Below are 22,378 nucleotides of genomic sequence, written 5' to 3'. Positions count from 1 at the left end.
AGAGGGATTCAATTTACGAACTTCATTGACTTTTGTTCTAGTACTCTATTAATTTAGAACTCCAACTCAGATCTGCTTTTTCATTCCGTTGTGTGCACAGTGCGTCGAGAAACTGCAGACCTTCACCAGCAGCCATGAGATGTACTTGAGCAGGCAGTTGCACAAGCAAAGCAGTGCTGTGCAGTCCAGGTTGCTCCTGACTGGACCACGTTTCTGCCATGAACATTCCCAGAAGAGCAATATCTGCTCAGGGTGCAAATTCTCACCGTTTGGTTCATTACTACAAAAACATCTTCTGTGGGCACAGTTGCTGCTACAGAAGACAATCTTTGCTTCATTTATTTTTTTTGTCACGGTTTCTAAAAGTACAAGTTCCTCCTCTGCTGGGAGGCCACACAAGCAAGCTACAACTGCAGGAGTTCCAGTGCAGCCGAGGCCTCAACCTGATATAAAGCTCTCTGCAGTGACTTCCAGCTGCCTTCAGGTCTCTTAGGCTGGTCCTTAAGGAACAGCAAGGACAGATTACCATTTGTCACCTCAAAAGTGCAACTACTGCTAGGACCATTTCTAAATTGGAACAGAGTTATAAGGTAGACTTAAAACGCACCTGAGAGGTAGAGAGCAGTACAAGGCAGTAATTGGTACACAGTAACATTGTCCTCCAGTTTTGGTACAGGAAATGAAGACAAATGGCTTTTGCAGTCGACACTTCAGGAGGATGTATACATGAATAATGGAATTATTTCCAAAGACTTTTGGATGGGTCCATATCCCTATACTAATGAAAAAAGACTAGCCTGCGGAAATGAAAGGGACTGACATCTCAGTTTCATACCTCTTCTGAGAGGTATGTTTAGGGCTAGGGAAAAATAACTTATTCACAAAATATATTGGTATAGAAATTGATTTTAAAATAGGAAAGAATGAAAAAATCCAAATGTATGCCATTCTCTGGAAAGGGAGCACAGTCAAGGACAGACTGTCCAGGTGGTAGATGCTAAATGTCCCAATGTGTCCGACTCCAACATCCCCAAAAGGCAGACTGACTCACAGTTGTACATCCCAGATATGTGCAATGGAAGATCTGGCAGACTAAAAGAAAGCTGCCCCTGGATTTTTATCCCTAAATGTGTGCACCCGGATTATATCAGAAACTGGGCAGATGGAAAGGATGCTATGAAAGCAGGATGTGTTGAATGCATAGTCTATGCTTATCCACATCTGCAAACAGCTTGACTGAATGTGTAACTGGCAGACAAGTATAATATCATTTTCCCACCTATGTGATCGTTTACTTCTTCAAGTTTGGCTTTTGTGCTCAATCTACCATGACAAAAGCCTTCCTTTTAGAGTCAGAGGAAGAAGGAATTACAGTGTTTTCCCTTCACACCGGACTGTCTGGCAGCACCTTGCACACTACTTTAAAACTGTAGGAAAAAACAAGCTTTTTGACTTGCAAAAGTATATGGGGCTCTAAGGATGACTGAACTTCATGGTTTGTTAGTCTGGATTACTATGATAGTCTTTCTGGAACAAGCAAAGCACTATTCCCCATTCCTTTGTTCAAGCAGTGGGTGGATACTGAAACATTTCTGCTGTCACTTTTTGATTTTATGTTATGTGGCTTCATGTTGAGCCTTAATTTGCTGCTTTTTATAGCTCAAGTGTAAGGAATACAGTTGAACAAATGCTTGAACCACTCCTCCAAAAGAAAAAAAAAAAACAAAGCAAAAAACAAACCCTGCTGTGAATATTGATTTGCATTTTTGAACAAATTCTGGGGTTACATTCCTAGTTCATCTCTGACAAGTAATCCAATGAATTCTCTAATGAGAAGCAACAGCAAACGTGAGCAGGGAGTGCTGTGCTTTGAGCGTGGGGCAGGCTCAGGTCTAGCGGGGAGAAGTGAAGGGGCTTTGGCCAACCACCTTAATACTGGCCACCCTTCTCACATAACAGAACATGGTGAAGGCTATGAGGACACTGCCACAGACTGACTTCTCCCTTCACAAAGGTTGGGACAGTACTTGCCCTCACGCATCAGCAGCACAATATTGTTCAGGGAGGCCACTGAATTTCTGCCCCAAAGGGTGCAAGAGGAGAAAGCAAAAAATATTGCAGACCTTTTTTTTATGTATTCCCTTTGTGGCTGGATCCACAGAGCTGACCTACAGATGATTTGGGAATTGCTTCTGAATTTCAGTACTGTGAGCAGGAGCAGAGTGCAGCCTGGTTTAACAACAATACATAAAATATAATTGTATAAGTGCTTTCCAGTACAGGGACACGACTGGTTTTAGTGTTCTGCTGAAATGTTCGACAGTTTCTTTGTCTTTGACCATGCAGAATAAGCAGGAGAATATTGACAGCACTACAGAAATACAGCAGCAAGGAAACAGAGTGAAATCCTGAGCCACTGAAGACAACAGGAAATTTCTGAGGGAGCTGAACTGGATCATTGTGTACTACCTCTTCACAGATATTTTAAAGATGTATATACTGCTTTTATACTGTACCACAGAGCACAGTGCTGCTGTACCTGAAAGCCTGCAGTTTCAAAGAGAACAAAGAACAGAAATCTCCTCTTTCCCTCATGAGAAAAACTCGTCCATTTTTCATGTGATTTTCTGCTGGTCCATCACCTGAGCTGACTCACTCCAGGGTCATGCCACTGGCATGTGGGAAGTGGCAGGGCTTGACAGCTAGGGAGGCAGGGGCAAAAAATGTCACCACCACCCTCTTTCAGTAGCACCTGGCCCCTAAAGCTGTATCATCGCTGCACCCCAAATGTACCAGTGCATGAAACTTCTGGTACTGGATGAAATACATAAAGCTGCCATGAGACACTCCAGGTAGGACAGCAGAGCACTCAGAGGAGCCTCTGGGAGCACAGAGTGCACTGGATAAGACCAGTTTTACTGCCATGCATGACCCCTTCTCTAGATCATGGGTTGGCTGGCCAGCTGCATCTGGTACCTCAGGGCAAGGACTGAAAGTGAGTGAGACACAGGTGGGGCAAGAGGGAAACATTCATCAAGGGCAGTCAAATGAGTCTGTCCAGTTTACTGTCCTGCTTTCCACCTTTAGCCCTCAGGAGATGAGCAAATATTTTTAAGGAATTCCTTAAGTACTCTGATTGCCAAACCCATTTATACAGACTCATCATCATCATCATCTCAAAGCACTGAAGTGTAGAAGAAAAATATACTCTGAGTAAAAAATGTAAAAAAGGGGAAAAAAAGAAACAGGAAAGGAGTGTGAAGGAGAAAAAATAACTTTTTAAGAGGAGATAAAAAGAAGGAAACAAGAAAAAAAAAATACTCCGGGAAGGGAATATATATATGGTACCTTGAATGATGTTTACTTGTTTAGGTCCCACACAAGAAAGATCATCTCACTTACCTGTGACACCTACATAATGAAGGCTCAAACTGCCACTAAGCTTACTGAAGAGAAACAAACACTTGTAGGGCAGCTTTGTCTTGTCTCAAAGAAGTTATCCAGAATATCTTGGTATTTCTTGTTTCTTTCCACTGGTTCTAAAAGAAGCCTAAACAACCAGCTCTATGTGGACATCTATAGTGTACGTGCCTACAGCTAGTTGAGGTTATTAACACAGTAACATTCCCCATGCTCCTGCATGGTCTCTTCTGCTTCTTGATGTTCTCAGGGACTCTTGAGCTCCATGTTTCCCACTTCTCAGAGAGAGGTGCCCACCACAGACAAAAGTTATCTCACTGCCAAGCTGGAGATCTGCTGAATGCTTGGGAAATCAGGACCTTGCACACCACAACGCACAAGACAGGTAGGCTTAGATGTCTCAGGGTATCATTTACATCCACTTCCAGTTTCTAACCATAAAGCCAATGCCTGGCCAAGTAGAAACCAGTGTATTCCTCATAGTGTGAAAAGTTCGATAAATCTTGTAGAAATAGCAACTATGTCCACCTAAATTTGTAAAATACAACTGCCTGTGGTGTTGTGTCCTTCACGGGCTGGGTTTCGCTCTTGTATAAATCCACTGAAGTCAGGGGGAAGTTGTAATGGGAACAGAGTACAAGCCCTAGTAGAATGACAATAGCAGGCACATTAAGTAGCATATTAATTCAGTTCACTAAATTGGGGACTTGCCCACTTTATTTAAATAATTATAGTGAAAGAGATATTTATAGAATGAAAAGTTTGAAACAAAGTTAGATTGAAACAAAACTGAATGACATAAAAAGGTGCATTTTCAGTTGGCAGAAAGATATAGGCTATATTTGGATTTTGGTCAGAAATGCAAGGACTGTTTTTATCGCCTCTAAATATGGTAGCAGAATTCTGAGGTCCCCGGTACTGGAAGTGATTCTGGAGGCACATCCTCTTTAGAGGAAGATTAGGGTAATTTTCCACACATTTGTGCTTATTAATAGAGAGGGGAATAAAGATTCGACTGTCTCAGAATTGATGGAACCTCATAAAAGCCTCAGAGACAGGAAAAGCTTCTGTCCAGAGCTTATACTTTCCACTCTAGAAGGCATATTGCATTGAAGCATTGCTGTCTTCAGCCATTCCTCTCCTTGTCCCAAGACAAGTTGAAAAATTACCATGAATTCCTGATCCATTTGAGAACATACCTTTAAACCTGTTTCCAGGCAGATGTTAAGTAAAATGATGCTGAGTTCAATTCACACTGATGAGCTAGGCCACAAATGGGGATTGTTGCACTTCCCATCCATGGTGGTCTTCCAAAGGCTGCTAGCAGAATCTGGATACCCTTGCTGAACAATGACATGGCTCAGCTATTTCCCAGTTTGGGGTTGGTTTGTTTTTTTTTTTTGGAGCTGATGGCCTGACTATTTGCTGGCTTTCAGTATTTTTGGATGGATTTGGGCCAACAGCCAAGTGACCTTGAGCTCATCATGTTCTGCCAGCTGTTCCATGATGCTGTCTGCCTACTTCTCACTTCCCTTCCTGTTCTCACCTGCAGAGCACAGGGGTGTCAGCTCATCCCAGCAGAACAACTTCCCTTGCCCCCTTCTACTCAATAGAGAAAGGTCTTCAGACAGACAAGACCACATTTCTCAAACTTATTGACTTCTGTGGAATAACTTCAGGTTTTACCTGCAAAACAGGCAGAATGAGGACATGCAGTGAGGACAACTGATGTACTAATGGGGAGATCTTTTAACACTTTCATACAATCTTGTGCCCTCTACAACACCTCTAACCTGCAGCTTCAGCAGAAGGAAATACTTGCCAGGATTGAAGAAGCAGTGAAAATAGGAACATTGCCATGATCCAGAGGTGTGACTGCATCTCATACTTGAGTCACCTTCAGCTTCCAGCTCTGATGCTGACCACAATATTTCTGCAGAGACTGCAAATCTACCCAGGACCCTGGGTGAGCACTTGGCTGTGGATGTCCTCAGCATCACAGCTCCCTTGTTATCTGTAACCCAGCCAGGAGATTTCAGGTGAGCTTAGGACAGAAAGGCAAGCCACAGTCCACCCCTTGAAGTGCAAGGTGAAGGTGCAAACCAAAATGCTGAGCACATGGGACCTCTTGGTACTCAGGAGATCCAAGTGCAGTTGCTGGTGTGCTGGATGGAAGGGATGCAAGCAGACCACACAACAATCCTGAAAAACTCATGTACGTCTACGCGTGCACCAATTTCTCTGTGAAACAGCAGCAGTTAACTACGTGCATTCGTAGGATCATCCAGAGGCTTTTAAACCTTCTGATCTCACTGGAAGAGTAAAGATGAAAGCAGGGCACTTATTTATAATGAAGGCATTTACAGAAGTAAGACTCTTTTATCTGTTTACTGTGTGGTATCAAATAGAAGATTCTGTGAGCATGTGCATCAGATAACAGTGAAAAATGTATCTGCATTATTTTTGTTAAGTATCTCACTAATGTGAAAGAAAGACTAAAGGTCATCTGTCAAATGAAGTTGTGAGGCAGGACAAAAATCCTCTCATGTTGCATATCTTGAAACCTTTCAGCTCATGATATTTTTGTTGAACAGAGAAAATGTGATCAATGAATCATTAGGAGTCCTGTGTCTGATAACGGAGATCAAGAGTGCCTTTTGATGATGAGTTTAAGATGCTTTTATTAACCTGTCTCAAGATGGTTGATTGCTTTCTAATGTGATGAGACCATCTCAAGCACTCGAATTTTAAATATTTAGAGATCTTTATTGTCAAATGCTTCTCAATTAAACTTCTCAATAAATGAATTACTGTGCAAATTAAGCTCAAGGTAGTTTCTAATAAAATTACAGGAGATTTCAGTATTCTGTTAGGGTAACTAATAGGAAAACACCTGGAAATTAATGAGGAACTAGGTGGATCTCATTTTCTTTTTACACTAAGTTTCTGAGTATGTAAATCCACAAATTTCTAATTCTAACTGCCTCCAGGCCTCCAGTCAAATTTTGGCTCATCACAAAAGTGCATATGTGAGTAGAAATTAATTAATCTATGCTCCGGTCCTAAGAAGTAAAGCCATTTTCAGCCTTGATGCTTTCTGACACAAAATCTATTTTGTATCTCATTTACTATATAGATTACATTCATATTTGCTTCACAATTCTGTTACACAGTTAGAGAAGTGCAAAATGATGTCTGACTAAATGAGAATCAGGCCATTGCACATAAATTTTCACTCCTGTTTCAGGATCCCAATTCCCATTGAATTTACACAAAAGTGAAAAACAAATAAATCTATTCAAATCCACCAGACTGTACAACTGTGAAAACAGAGTAGAGAAATCTTGATTAGATGAGATGAGCAGCAGTTGTCCATGTTTAAACGACTGCACGCTTTGTAGAGTTAGAACATACAGGATTTTGTTTATGCACCCTTTTTAAACTCTGATAGTTTAGGCCTTCATCTTGAAAGACAGCTCCACTATCAATTCTGAATTTATAAAAAGGAACAGAGCACAGTTTTGCATTAGGTCCTGCCACTTCCAACTATTCATGATAGATGAGTATCCTGTACCCTGTTTTCACCTGGTGATATGTTAGAAGATAAATTATTAATAATACTGATTAGGCTGGTAGCTGGTCAAATTCATATGATTTTGCTTGATTGTACAGCTATGTGACATAGTACTGAATTCTCTCATCTGCCATCTGCTTTGGTGTCAAGATGGGCTTTTTCCCAAGTGACATTCTGTTGTCAGTTGCAAGATTCTTGACATTTCAGAATGTCTTCATTGAGAGTTTTATGGTCTACTTCAGGTTTCCACAAAAAAGTGTTGTTGATCACCACCAGTACTATGGAACTCGCTGTTTGTGGCAGCCAAAGGGATCGTTCGCCTGGCATTTCTAGGCAGCACCATAGAAAATTCTGAAGCTTTACAGCCCTTTCTCCCAGTTCTTTCCTGGTTTCACTTCTGAGTGAAGAATTCAGATGGGTTCACTTGCTCTGTTTGCTGTTTTGCTCTTCACTTGCTCTACATGTTTAATATTCTTCTATTCATCTATATGATGCAAGTACAACAACAAAAAATTAATATTGGTTATGTTCCATGAGGTCTGAGTCATCTCATACAGGTCAGGACTGCAAGAGTTAATATGTTATTGAGATGCTCGCTTTACTGTTTTCAATTTAATTTAATGTGGACTGGCTGTGTGCTGTGCTATATTATACTGTGTGTTGAATTATATTTTAGAAAGGGGAGCCTCTCATTAGGCATCAGTTGTGCACAAAATGATGTTATACTGTTTCATGAGCTGTATAGGAATCAAGTCTGTGGTGCTGGGAAAAAAAAAAGCCATTCTTACTCTCTGGGGTACTAGAAGGAAGGAAGGAAGGAAGGCCATTGGCAAGACCTGGGAGGTATGTTACTGATGTTCATTTGGGGTATCAAAGCCAAAGAAAGATGTAGGCTTTCTCTAAGAAAGCTTCCAGTGGACAGCAACAAGAATAAAAAGTTTGGAGAGCCAACCAGAAATGAAGATGGGTTAGAGGCACAATTATCATCACTGAAACTTCTGGAGGTCCTTCCCATTTGCAGTGCTGCAAGTGTGTGATTTTTGAATTCTTGATGCAATTCTCCCAGCCCACAAACACCAACATGTTCTCTTGGGGAAACCTTAAAAAATCTCAGGGAACTGTAGGGAACAGTTGGGAAAAGCTGCCTTGCTGAGGTCTCATTCATAGTCCCTGTGTGGGTATGTAATGCAAGTTACAAGGATGTTATTAATTGTCTGCAGCATCTGCATGATTTTTTCTCCTTCCATGCCCTTTTCAACAGTTTAACTTAATTATGCCCTCTGAGGGTATCCACCTGTGTCTTGCAGACACTCAGACAATTAGTAACATCCTTGTATATCTAACTGTGCCCTAACTGTATACCTTCAGAAACAAACAAAACAGAGCAACTCTCTGTCTGGATGCTGTAAAGTTGTGGCCTTCTAATTAGTCTCACTGACAGTGTGTGCACAAAAGCAGGCTCAGATAGCTGGCAAAGCTGATGTAACTCAAGGAAATGCCAAGTCACATCTGCCAAGGATCAGGTTGTAGACCTGTACAGTAGCAATGAGAGAATTTGATTTGTAAGAGCTCTCTGGATCAGGTCCCACACAGCTTTCATAATGAATTTAAATAACTGCTCTTAGACACTGCAAAAAATAGCTTGTACCACACAGAAAAAGGTCACAACAGCACTTGTGTTTCTACAAGAGGTAATTAACGTATTATTTGGCCTTTGATTTGTCAGTTTTTATAAAGTGATGTACATGGCCAGCAGTTACACAAGGGCTCTATTGTACTAATGTTACCACAGAACAATTTCATTGAGAAACTCCCAAAGTTGCAGGGATAGAGTCACACTGAGAATAAATACACAAAATTTCTTTGTGAGGCACTTCCCATAAGACATGTACATTGAAACAAATGTTTCAATGTTCAACAGAACATGCAATCCATGCTCTGTTGGTGCCTGCACTCCTTCATTTTAATACCATGGTGAGAATGCAGGGCTTTACAATTTCATGCTCAGCGAGGTACACTATTGGAGGATTTCTCTTTCAAAACTTGCAGTTAAATACATACTTCACTTCAAACCCTTAAATCAGTAGGACTCTTTATGTACCTGAGTACCTTCCTGGATCTGGCTGGAAACAAGAGTTTTCCCACCTAGTTTAGCTAAAGATGAATCAGAGAGATGAAGCATGGTAGCAGCGTATTTTGTTTTGTCTGAACAGCTCTCATCTAGCATTAGCTCTCATTATTTTGGCAAGCCCCACTCACTGCCCAAAACACGGGGGAAATCCAGCTAAATTTTGCTCTTCTCTATCTAATGGAAATGGTAAAACACTGATGTGCTTTTAGTGCTGTTACAGCAAAAGTTTGCTATGCATTTAAACTTAAAATGTGTCTTCTGGACCCTGAAAGATCTATCATGCCACCCATTTTCAGACAGAAGCATAATGTGAAAGCAACTTTTCCTTGACAGTTATATATACCCTGAAAAAACAGCAGAACAAAGGAGTATTTCAAGGGACTTCAGGGATTTGTACATCTGGGCATTTTTCAAAGAGCAAGTTTGCAACAATCTGTTGAATTTTCCAGAATTATAATGAAACCAACTCAGAATCATAGCCTGTGTCCTGTTTGATCACATCTACATTAAAAAAAAAAAAGTGAATTTGTAAAAAAAAGAGAGAACAAGGCTCCAGTTTATTAGGTTTTTCAATTCATGTTTAATATGGTCTGCCTTGGTTTAAACTACAAAATCCAAACAAAGGAAAACACAAGTGACTAGCTTGAAAAACAAAAGTAGCTAGCTGAAGGGAGGTAGGAAAACAGGTTTACAAAGATAGTTTCCTTTTTATATATATATAATTTTGAACTAGTGTAATTTACACAGAAAATACAAACTCAAATGTGAAGGTACAAAAAAGCAAGATCAATTTTTTTCCCAGAGGACAGCAATCAATATTGCAGTTGAAGTGCATTTTTCCTATATGTAAAACAAATATTTCGTGCCACCTTGAAGACCACTGCTAAATCCATTGAGACGATGAGCACAAATCTTCAAATTTCCAATCCAAACCCAACCCTTTTTATCTAATAGGATGTTTGATAGCATCCATCTACTTTCGTTTTTGTTCAAATTTTTTAGTTTAGAGGGTTTATTTAGAAGACACAGACTTAGTGTCAGATGCTTCCATCATAGTAATCCGTAGCCTGAACAAGAATATCTCCCAAGATCTGTGAATATCCTCAGTCCAGACCTAAACTACCTACAGAGTTGGGTTTTTTCTTTCTCTAATCAGCAAAAACATAATGAGAATATGCTTTATCTAGAGCTGTTTTGCACAGCTTGAGTAAATTGGAGTGAAGGAAAAGCTGCAATCATTCAAACCATTCATTTAAAGAGATGTTGCTCACCTCCTTCTTCCCTACTGATCCTCTAAAATGCATTTATAAAGTATTTTTCCATGTAGCTTTCCTCTTCTTTCATCTACTCTCTCTGATTGTAGTTGTCTGTATTTTCACTGGTGTAGGATACAAAACTCAGGAAAGGCCTTAGCAAGTGAGTGAAAAACAATTGCTTTTCAATACATAACACTGTCCACAGCAAATGTACAGCTGGGATTTTCCATGATCCTTTAATTGACTGGTAACATCAGAAAGAGTTGAGTCATAAGCTTAATTTACGACTCAAACTCACCATCAGCTCTTTCTGAAATTTACCAACACCTGTTTCTCACACTTACCACACCATTCACACTTATTGTGCCATTTATTATCAGTGCATTGTAGGAAAGTTAAGCCTGGCTTACTCACACAATCTAGTAGGTACTTTTTCCAGGTCCCCAGAAGTGCTCTGTAAACCTGCAGCAGAAACTCATGCTCTGACACACCAGAGCACTGCAAATGGCTGTTCTGTCCACCAGCAAACTAGTCTGGAGACAGGCTGTAGGCTGCAGCAAGATTTCCTCAAAAATCATGGGCTTTCAAGGTTGGTGTATCACAGAAATAGTTAGAAATACTAATGGACATGATCAGAGTAGAGTATAGACTATGAAGAACAGCTTCAAATACAGGAGCGAGTAAGTAAACTCATTAGAATTAACAGGCCTTGGAGATCGAGTGGAATATGTCCCTGCTCACTGCAGGCAGGTTGGACTAGATGGCCTTCAGGGGTCCCTTCAAACCCAAACTATCTATGACTCTACATCTGCTTTAATGCAGTGAAGAAGGAAGAACAACAGAAGGGAATGAAAGCAGTGAGAGGGAAACAAGGATCCAGGTGATGGGTTACATGGAGCACCTCTGAGGCACTCCAGATGATGTGCTCTGGATGCAGCAAGGCAAGTATTCGGAAGCTCAGAGAGTTGGTAGTGTTAAATCATCTTCAAGAGAAAAGGAAGGTACCCTTTGTCAGAATCAGGGATATTTGGGACACTAGAGAATGCAAGTGCTTGGCCCTGTAAATACTACAGAGAAAGGAGCAACAAAGAGCAGCCCAGCAAACGCTCCTATTTCCATACAGCACCTCACACTAACAGGTAGTCCCAGAGGCAAAGACTGAACATGACTTGTATGAGAAATCTGCAGGTTTTAAACCTGCTTAACAGTATGGTGGATTAAACTGTTCATGTACCCTTGGCTAAAGAAGCAAATCTTTTAGTTTGTCCCTTTCATTTATTGTGTGAAAATATTTATTTTCATTTTATTGCTCCTAATTACTGCTACACACAAAATTGCCATGCCCCTGCTTTAAAATTTCCTCAGTAATTCAGAAAAATTACAGATTGAGCAGTTCCCATGGTGCCTGTAGAAGGATTCTGGAAACTGAGATTGTATCCCATTTTGCCCTTTTTCTTGGAATGCAGCAGCTGATGAACACAGACATTCTGCAGAAAACTAGAGGAATAAGGATGCACTGTGCAGAACAGCTGATTTGGGTTTGTGGCAGCATGAGGGAGGCTCTTAGTAGTTCAGAGAATCTCGTCCCCTCTGAGGAGCCTAGAGCTCCGACTGCAGATTAGGACAGGGATTTCAAACCCCAGCTCTGAGGGCTGTGATTTAGCAGTAGCAGCAGCAGCAGGGAGGTTACCTCATGAAGGCCAACGTCATTCGTGCTTCCAGCTATCCCCACCCCACTCCTCTGAGATGCTCCCAATACCCTTTGCAGGAATGACTGAAAAACCAATTTAGCAACTGGTTTAGTTTATAGTATGTTACAGTAAGGTAACAGCACATTGCTGCCAGTTTCCCTTAACACACCAAGCTGTGAGTTCTGGTTGCTATCCGAGCAGTTATGGGAGATCTCTGATGCTGCATGAGCAGTTAAGCCACCTTTACAAGACAGACTTCTTCATGAAGAGGTTTGGTAGGCTGCTGTAGACACAAATCATGATTGTTTCTCCAAGGGAAGCCATCCCTGATTGTGAGTCAAGCTGTGGTTAATTCTCTCAGGGACAAAACCAGTTTGAGAGATTGCTGTTCCCTCTCAAATGCCTAGCCCCGAACTCGTGCTCCCACCCCACCCCAGAAGCTATGCTGATTCAGCTACCCTGCAAGCATGGTCTAAAATATGTGAAATGACTATGTTAATCTCTAGGACTCCTTTTTCAGCATAAGAACTATTTTAACCAAATCTGTTGTCACTGGGTAATGATGTAGAGTTACAGCCTTAGGCTGTATGACATTCAGAATGAAAAATATTTGTTTAACAGAATTTCCCCTAATTTATTCTGAACCACAATACAGGTAGAAGCTCATACAAGTTTATAGATAATTCTTGTCTTACATGAGTCACCTGTGGTTACGTGTGGTTGAAAACCTCCCTAACATCTTGGATTGAACCTGAAAAGTGCCATATTTATGTGTACAAAAAGATCTAAACCAAGACTTCTTTCCCCTTTCATTGATAACTGTCAACTAAAAGTGTGTTACCAAGACCTTGAAGTCTTTAATATAACTTTAAGACTAAAATAGTCTGAAAAGTCATTGAGGACAAAATTCCATCCTGACAGACCAGCCCCACAGATGAATGGAAATGTGGAGGATAAAAGGTTACAAAACCGTGTTTGAGGAGCCTTTTTCTTGCTGTCAAGTACTGCCAAGGCTTTGAAGAAACCTTTGGCAAGCAGCACTTCAGCATACAACTCCATGTCATCCAGCAAAGGCTGGGAGAAGATTAAGGCAGTTGTGGTGTGTGAAATGGTTGTGGTATGAGTGTGAAATGATGCTTGGATCTATGCCTAAGCTCAGGTTCAAAGTTCTTCAATAAGTCTCTGAAGAATCATGGTCCTGAATGCATTGCATTGTCTTGCTGTGAGATCAGGTCTCATCTTTTTTGTTTTACCAAAATCAATATTTAGATCTCTCTTGCACCCGTGAACGCTGTTATCTGCACAGGTTTAGTCACACCCATGGAGTATTTGTACATGCACATAAAAGGCTGAGGTTTTCTGCTGAAAATATGTCCCAGTAAAGCCACTGCTGGGAAATGGATTATTTCTGACTCACAGAAGCATTAGAATATAGGAACTGGCATGGTCATTTTCAGCAGACATACATTTACCCTTCTCTCAGATGGACAGTATTGAACCTCCTGCAAATCCATTTGATTTGCATTGTGTCCCTCTGTCAATAAAAATCAGTAATGACTATGACACATCTTTTGTATCAAGGATGAAGATTTACATGTTCCATCTCACTCCCAGTGTCGGAGATACTTCCAGCCATGAACCCAATCCAAGGAACAGAGGAACCGGTTTTGTTCTTCTGGTTCCAAGTGCAGACTTAATCAAGGGCAAATCTCTGTGCATGACAGATTTGTTCTAAAAGAAGGAAATGCGTTCTTTGGCTTTTTTTTTTAGCTTGTAGAAGTAATCTTATGCCAAAAAGTAGGTCTACTCTAGACAGGTGATAAGAAGGACTGACCCTAGAAAAAGAACGTGTTACTATGTTGCCATTCTTTCCATCACTGTCTGATAAAGTTCTCACTCTGTTCTTTAAATTATCCTAGAAAACATCCAACAAAACTTAGCCACACCATTGCTGGTACTTCTAATATTAAGACCATGCTACAAGAAAACTTTCTCAAAAAAAAAAATCAGGTCACTGTAGAGCTCATAAAAAAAAAGGAAACCACATCACAATCTGTTCTCAGTCTGATTCCCTAATGCATAGCAAGATAGGCATCAAGCACTTGGGAAGGCCTCAAATTAGCTTAGCTTTGTTTTGTTTACCCAAAATCAGTTCAGTGAAACCACACAGTCACAGCAAGTCAAATGATGAAAATAGATTATGGACAACTTTCCACAGTGCCTGCAGTCATCCAAATCTCCCTGCTATCTCACCAGTTATCTATGTTCTGGTTTCTGCACCAAAAATCAGGCTCTGCTTAATAACTGCATTCCCAACTACCCAGTCTTATGTTTTGAAACTAGAGCTACAGCCTCCTGAGTTTTATCTGCACATTTTTTTCACAAATCCAACATTCTGCTATAATCACACTAAATCTTCAGACAGAAAATCTGCCCATTTACAAACCAACCAGAATGGTTTTTAAGCATGCGAGCATAGATAATATTATCAACATCAACAGAATTTGCTTAAACTTAAGCATGTCCCTTACCAGATTCCTAGTAAGGCCTTGCAGTAGTGAAACCCTGAGAAGGAATGACCCACTATCTGTAATGAGTAATTTAATTCTTCTAATAGGAAAAACTGTGACTGCCAGCTGTACTTTTGTTATACTGATGAAGTAAATTCTCATATTTTATAAAAATGGCGCCTAAAGTATTTGCAATTTTTTTATTCCTTAAAGACAGTTTTTTTCACATTATATGGACTAGTGACTAGGAAAGAGTCTTTGTTTAGCCAAATTTGCATTCTTCTTGTTCATTATTTGGGCTGAAAAGGCACTTATATGTCCCAGAAAATAAGATACATGCTGAAATAGATCCTACAGGGGTAAAAAAATGTATTAGGAAGCAGAATAGGTCCATAAACTGATGTACTTAATTTAGCTTCAGTGAGCAAATAACTTCTCCCTTATATGAAGAAATCCTACAACATAGATTTTTACTTCAAAGTGTACTGAACAAAGTCAGTGGAAGGCAATGATTTGGAGATAGTGTGGATATTTTAAGGGCACTTTCTACTATTTGCCAAAATCATCAGCACTTTGAGTTTTCCTGATAAAAGTGTTCTTCATAACAATCCTCGCAGCAGGCTTATGAATTGGTTGAATCATCTTATAACTACATCTACTGCCATCCAGAGGTAATTGGCAAAAGTTTGAAGAGTAAATCTAAGTTAATGGTATCACTAACAGTGAGACATTAATCCTGTACATTAGAGCAGCTCCTATCAAACACAAACTTAAAGCTGTAGCCCAGCTGAACAGAAACTACAAAAATAAATTTAAGCAGCATAATTCTTTATTCTTTTCCAAAAGAAAAACAAACCCAACAGTATATCACGTTGATGTTGTAGTTCTTTTGGTGCATCACACATATCTTGCATTATGTTTTCTACTAATCTTTTGGGCAAGTGTTTCTTCAAATTACATGCTGGCATCTTATGTTTTTCATGCAGTTAAAATTTTTATGTGGTAAAAACAAACAAACAAAACCAAAACAAACAAACAAACAAAAAACACTAAAATTCTACAGCTTTCTTCATCCTAAAGAAAACCTGCACTTTGCAAAAGCATCCAGATTCTGTCTGGTGACATCACAGTAAAGAAAACAAGCAAACACTAAGGAATTAAGCATGTACACAAATGCATACACCATGACATGTATTACTATTGTTCATACTAAAGAGATAAAGAACCTCATGGAAAGGGAAAGCAATGATGAAATTGTTTATTTATCTATAGATTGTAAGTGCCCACAGTTAGCTGCTTTCAAGCCCTACAGCTGAGCACTTACAAATCCAGTTCACAGGTAGTTCGATAAATGCAGTATTTCAGATGCTAAAAGGAGCCCAGGAACCCAAAAGCAGAGATGATCAAAATGCATAAACTTTTCTAAAATTTTACTCTTTTAAAACTTTCTGAAAAAGTCCATTAAATAACCTGGAACAAACAGGAGATAATGAGAGCATTCATTTCCTAAAAGCAATATCTATAGTTCAACACTGGTATCACCATTTCATCTTTTGAAAAGCCCAAATTTGCAGCAGTACACACACACCTATTCCCTTAACATAAGCAGTATGCCTGCTTGTAATTCCCAGCTCCAAACTGGGAGTACAAGCTCAAAGAGTGTCTATGATCACTATAGTGAGCATCTCAGAAGTCCCTTCTCAGAATGGGACAGTTTCCCAAAATATCCATGACTATTCACAAATCTTGGTTTACAAATCCATTCAAATATTCTTCCAGCTACCACCTTCCCAACCACACCATGAAACCACAAACTGCAAACGCCAAAAGTACGTTCTGGCTCTGAGGCACAGATTTCTGGAAGGCACAAAAAGGCTGAAATTCAGTTCTACAGAGCAGTTTCCAGAAAGTAGCTTTTACCTTCTGAGATTCTTCTACACGTTTTCAGGTAAAACAAGAAGATCAATTCCTGGCATGCCCTCCTTCTGCTATTCCAGTGATAATCATTAACACTTCAAGCAACTTAGGAAGTGCAATAGATACTACCATTTATGTCCTCTCAGTCCCAGGCATTTACCCGAAGCATCCTGGGCTTTGTATAAATATAGACCAAAAGAACCCAAGATGTTAGCTGCAGAAGGATAAAACAGGAGGGTACGTGGATCAGCGTAAAGGTATTAACCAGACTGCTGAAATAGTGGACCTTGCAGTTCAAAAGTTTAAATTTATGTCTGAATATAGATAGTGCCTATGCATCTCTTCAAAGAACTGCCTTTAAAATTAATTTTATCTGCAATTCCAGGTGAAAGTATGAGCTGTCCAAATTAGGGAAGAAAATATTGTCCAATGCCATCTTGTGGTAAATGAGAAAATAGTCTGTGCCATCCAGCTTGGATTTAAATACATAGGGACTCTGCTGCTCCATAGTATACAAATCATGCTCAAAACTGCTGACTTGGGGGAAAAAAGAAAATTATCATAGAGTAAAAAGGGTAAGATTTTATAGGCTAGCCATTAGAATTTGAGAATCAGCTATTTGTCTTCATCTTACGTTTTCTTTTCATTTCAACAATACTGCTGTGGCATTACACTCAGAATCATTTCCATCACTCCAAAACTAATGTAAAGGAAAGATGTGATATAACTTAGTAGAGAACTGTACCTCGTATAAAAACTCTCGTCACTTCCCTCAGCTACCATGAAGTTAAGTGCTACCATGAACTTGTTTTTCGGGCACCAGAGATCAGTTCAAAATGTCATAGCCATACAAGCCAAACCACTGTATAGCTATAAAAGGATTCTTCCATAGCACATTTGTTTAAAAATAGCACAGAGGTATCTTTGACCCAGCTGACCTTTGGGTGCACACCATATCACCCGATCACCTCACTCAAAATTATGCCTGATGAGACATCTGCCAGGTGATACTGCTTCCCAAATTCCTCCCCTCCCTTCTCTGCAGGGAGAGAACACCCCTGTGTCAGTCTCTGGGATCCTGCAACAAAATACTAGAATTTTGGTCCTGCAAGGAGCAGTTACAGGCACTGCTTTACAGCAAGGAGTGTCAGACATAATCATATGCAAAAGAAGGGAAGAAAGAAAGAAAAAAAAACACAAACAAAAACCACAGGTAAAGTACGTTCCTGTGTCGCAGTCCCTGTCCTGTTCGGTGTTTGGATGTCATGGCACACCTGTAGTGCAGGCAGAGGTAGGGGAAGCTGCAGGGCCCTGTTGGCTCTCTGATGGTCCCAGCTCTACGCTTTTGGCATTGTCTCCCCTCACCTGCAGTCTCTTCCCACACATTTTCCACCTCAGCACCACTCGCGGTGGCAGCGAGAGATGGGTTTGGGGCCACCACAGCCCCCACACAGCCCCAGCCTGGGTGTAACTGGGGATTCATGAGTATCGTTGGTGATACCATCAGTGAAGGGTCTAGAAGGTAAGTCCTCCAAGGAGCAGCTGGGGGAGCTGGGGTTGTCAGCCTGGAGGAGGCTCAGGGGTGACCTTATCGCTCCCTACAACTACATGAAAGGAGGTTGTAGCCAGGTGGGGGTTAGCCTCTAGTACCACACAAGTGACAGGACAAGAGGATAGAGGCTTAAACTGTACCAGGGGAGGTTCTGGTTCAACATTAGGAGGAATTTCTTCACAGAAAGGGCAATTAATCATTGGAATTAACTGTCCAGGGAGGTGGTGGAGTCACCATTTCTGGAGGTGTTTAAGGAAAGACTGGACGTGGCACTTTGTGCCATAGTCTAGTGGCATGGTGGTGTTGTTCGACCATAGGTTGGACTCAATGATCTCAGGGGTCTTTTCCAGCCTAGTCGACTCTGGGATAGGAAGCGCCTGCCCGTAAGCCAGGGACGCCAAGGTGCCGTGACACGGCAGCGGCGGGCGCAGACCCCCGGACGGTCTGTGGTGACCGGCGGCTCCCTCAGGCGGGGCCGCCAACCCCAGCGCCTCCCGCGCCTCAGGACTACATCTCCAGGCGGGCATTGCGCCGATCCCTCCCCCACGGGCAGGGCTGTTCCGGCACGCCGGTTCCGGCGCTCTGACCCGGAGGAGCTTCCCCGCACTCCCGGGGCACCGCCGGGGCTGCTCGCACGTGGTGCCGCCGCCGGGATGGCGGCGGGTCGAGGCGGTGCTGCGGCCCCGAAGGAGCAAGGAGGCGGAGAAGCGGCGGAGCCATCACGGTTGGAGAAGGAGCTGGAGCTGGAGTTCGACTTGGGTAAACTTGCTGGCGCTGGACCGCAACCCCGCCCTCCAGCGGCGGCGGCGCTGCGCGGGTCGCCGCGGCGGGAAAGGGACGCTGCTGCGGGCGCTGGCCCGCGACAACACGCAGCTGCTGGTGGTCCCGGCTCTGGGAGCTGCCGGCCGACGCGCCGGCGGGTGCCGGGGCCGCCTGGTGGCGCGGCCTGCCGCCGAGCCCCAACCTTTTCCGCCTGCCGCGGGAGAAGCCGTCCGCCGCCGCGTGCCCCGCGCCTGCCCGACGCGCTGGGAGCAGTTCGCGCGGCTGAAGGGCATCCGGCCGCCGCAAGAAAAACCTCGCTGGTGTGGGACGAGCAGGCCAAGGAGTGGCGGCGGGCCGCTGGGGCTACCGCGAGCGGGGGAGACCCGGCCCGCGCCCTGGCTGGCGGAGGTGCCGGCGGGGCGCCGACCCCGAGGGAGGACCAGTTCGCGCGGGCTGCGGCGGGAGAAGCGGGAGCGGGTTTGGGCGCAACGAGCTAAACCGGCCTGCGCAACCTGGCCCGGGCCCACCGCGCCGGGAGCGACGTGCCCGCCGCGCCCCTTAATCCGTTGCACCCCACCCGGCCACCAGGACCGCGAGGAGCTGCGCCGGGTCGCCCCGCGTCCGCCCGCCGGTCTCCACCGCCTCACTCGCCGCTTACAGCCGCGGCTGCCGAATGGAGCCCCGCGGAAGCGCGCCTCCCGCAGCGGGGGCAGAAAGCGCCGATCTCGAGCCGCTCCTCGGGCACCTGGCGGCCGAGCGCAGCCGCAAGCTGGAGCTGCTGCGGGACATGGGCAGCAAGAAGCCGGTCCTGGACATCACCCGCGCTGTCAACAAGCAGATGCGCCAAGAGGAGGCCGAGGCGGCCGCCGCCCACAAGGGCAAGAAGCAGTCGCAGCGGGGCAAGCGCGGCCGCCGGCAGCAGCGGCCCGGCGGCAGCAGCGGCCGGGCCGCAGCGGCAAGAAGAGCGGAGCCCGCCGGCAGCAGCAGCAGCAGAAACCCGCGGGCGGCACCGGCGGCGGCCGGAGGAAGAGCGGCGGCCGGAGGAAGAAGGCATGAGGGACAGTGTGCAGCACGGGCTGGGGATGCCCTCTAAGGCGTGGGAAGGGACTGTCACTTGCAGCCTCCCGCCCCGTGCTCCGTTCACACACATACTTGTCAATAAATATGCTCTGGCCTTTCTAAAATGTCCTGCTTTTGGATCTTAGCTGGCGGTCAGGGAAGGCTGTGTTCTCCCTCCAAGGGAAATTGGTGGTGTATCAAGGGGGTTGGGAGCCCTGGTTTCCCCTAGGCTGGGGGTTTCACACTGACGTGTGTCACGTGTTGCTTCAGCATCTCCAGGCAGGACCAGGGCTGGGCAAAGCTGTCCCGTGTTCGGGTAGCTGGGACTGGGGATGGACCACAGCTGTGACCTGTGTTTTGATGGAGTAACAGCCACGGATAAAGTTAAGAGGATGTGGCTGCTGTTTTCTGCTTTGGGCAAGTGGCCTGACGGTGGAGCTCTTGCTCTGTTAAGTCAACTTCTCCTGCTCAGCCCTGGTATGCAGGCTGCGTTACCAAAGAGGTGAAAACTTACTGTAAGATTTATTGCAGAGCCTAAGAAATCATACAGATTCTCTAAAGCAATCTGTTGATGAGAAAAGGAAGTCAAAACCAACCACTGAATTCAACAGAAAAATGTTTGCATTGAAAAGCAAGTTGAAACCCCAATTTCTCCCCACAGTAGTACTAATCCATCATTTCATAGAAATAGTTTTACAATGTTTTTCTTCACTAAGCAGTTTGAGGGCTGATAGTGGAAATGATCTCAGACTTCTGCACATTATTCTTTTGAACTTTGTAGGTAACATGTAGAAAAAAAAATAAGCCACCAGTGTGTGGCTTAACTACAGGAAAGATGCTGTTTCCTGGTAAGAAAGTTAGTAAAACAAGTTTCAGCAATCTCTCTTAAGTTAGGTTTTCAAACTTTCAAGTTTGTGAATTGTTAGTGATATTATAATGCCTCACTGCAAATGAGTTTTTGAAAAAGCTGGGTGACTATAGCAATTATCTTGTCCTATTCTGTAGCAGTTCAGTTCGGATGGCAGCTTCAGCAAAAAGCATCCTAAAGCAAAACCTCTGTGTAAGGCAGCTGCCAAGGGCAGAATGGGTGTGTACACCTTGGGGCTTGGATGGCATTGATGGACTGAGTAGCACTCAACCATGTGTTGTTTGCCTCTTAAATGTTTCTTGTCCCTGTGCTGAGCAGTCTGCACTGCTGCAGGCTGCTTCAGTCTTGCTGGTGTCAGGAATGGTCTTGTGGACACAACCCTCTGTTATCAAGCCTTCAGTGTGAGTATCAAGACAAAGCAGGGGTAAAAAACTCTTGAACAGGTGGAAAAGGTTGTTTGGAGATACGTTCCAGACCTTTGAACTTCCAGGCATTGCCATAGGGCATGTCTTTTACCTGCTAAGCCAGAGAGATGGGGTCTTTCACAACACATACACACACCTCATAAGTATTCTATGCTGATGATGAGGTTATTGGTAAACTTTCTCCACCAAAATCCTTGGTGGTTTGTGCATTTCCAGCAGTGATGAAGTAACCTGAGCAGAGGTGCAGGTGCCTCTGGGGTGCTGACAGTTTCTGGTTCTCACAAATGGATGGTTTCACAGCTTCATGTAGGTTGCCTGGTCAGGCCATTAATATACTCTTCTGAACTCAACACCTTGCAAAATCGTCCTTTTTAAGCTCAGCTGATGCGTTCATAGAATCACAGAATCATTTGAGTTAGAAGAGACCTTAAAGCTAGTTCCAACCCCTCTGCCATGGGCAGAAACACCAGATACCTGCATGTCCACAAAATGGAAATTTTCACTATCTTCAATATCTGAAGTACTTTTTCTTTCCTGGAGACCCAGAGAACACCAGCTACCTGCCTTTGAAGTGTATTGCAAATAAATTCCTTTTTTGATGCATTAACCTTTTTTGCAACTCTCTAATAAATAAAACGCAGCAGTATGCAAAGGCAAAATACCTGCTACAACAGAAAAATGATGCTTTCTTTGTCAGAATCCAATATTACCTTTTGCTTAATACTGATATACTTTTCTGTCATACTTTTCTAGGCAGCACAGCTTAGAGAACCTTAAGAATGTGGTTACACAGTTTTGATCCATCCTGCACTGTTTACCATGTAATTTCACAGAATCATGGAATTCTTAGGGTTGGAGGGAACCTCTGGAGATCATCTAGTCCAACTCCTGCCAAGGCAGGGTCACCTACAGCAAGTTACACAGGAACACATGCAGGTGGGTTTTGAACGTCTCCAGAGAGGGAGACTCCACCACCTCCCTGGGCAGCTTGTTCCAGTGCTCTGCCACCCTCAATGGAAAGAAATTCTTCCTTGTGCTGTGGTGGAACTTCTTGTGTTTTAGTTTATGGCCATTGCTCCTCATCCTGTCACTGGGCACCATTAAAAAAGTCTGAAAAGTATTTAAGCTAATTTTAAATTGCCCTATGCTCAGGACCGTGGCTTTGTTATTATTTTCACTCTGCAATCGAACTACTACTTTCAGTATTTTTCCG

General features: G+C 43.2%; 1 protein-coding gene across 1 annotated transcript in view; it reads left to right on the top strand.

The window, feature by feature from the left end:
- RRS1 (ribosome biogenesis regulator 1 homolog) overlaps window positions 1-19,869 on the top strand; it is a 70,187-nt gene extending 50,318 nt beyond the window's left edge. Inside the window, 12 exon segments of the mRNA XM_029959370.1 lie at window positions 18,521-18,768; window positions 18,771-18,887; window positions 18,889-18,933; window positions 18,935-19,066; window positions 19,069-19,110; window positions 19,113-19,208; window positions 19,210-19,293; window positions 19,295-19,315; window positions 19,317-19,391; window positions 19,393-19,536; window positions 19,538-19,738; window positions 19,741-19,869. Coding sequence (XP_029815230.1) covers window positions 18,521-18,768; window positions 18,771-18,887; window positions 18,889-18,933; window positions 18,935-19,066; window positions 19,069-19,110; window positions 19,113-19,208; window positions 19,210-19,293; window positions 19,295-19,315; window positions 19,317-19,391; window positions 19,393-19,536; window positions 19,538-19,738; window positions 19,741-19,869 — 1,334 coding nt within the window.
- Window positions 19,870-22,378: the final 2,509 nt, after the last annotated feature.

The sequence above is a fragment of the Manacus vitellinus genome, unplaced genomic scaffold (assembly GCF_001715985.3).
Source record: "Manacus vitellinus isolate BGI_N305 unplaced genomic scaffold, ASM171598v3 scaffold_1_pilon, whole genome shotgun sequence".
Taxonomy (NCBI): domain Eukaryota; kingdom Metazoa; phylum Chordata; class Aves; order Passeriformes; family Pipridae; genus Manacus; species Manacus vitellinus.
Note: the sequence above shows the minus strand (reverse complement) of the source record. Positions and strands in the feature narration are given on the sequence as shown.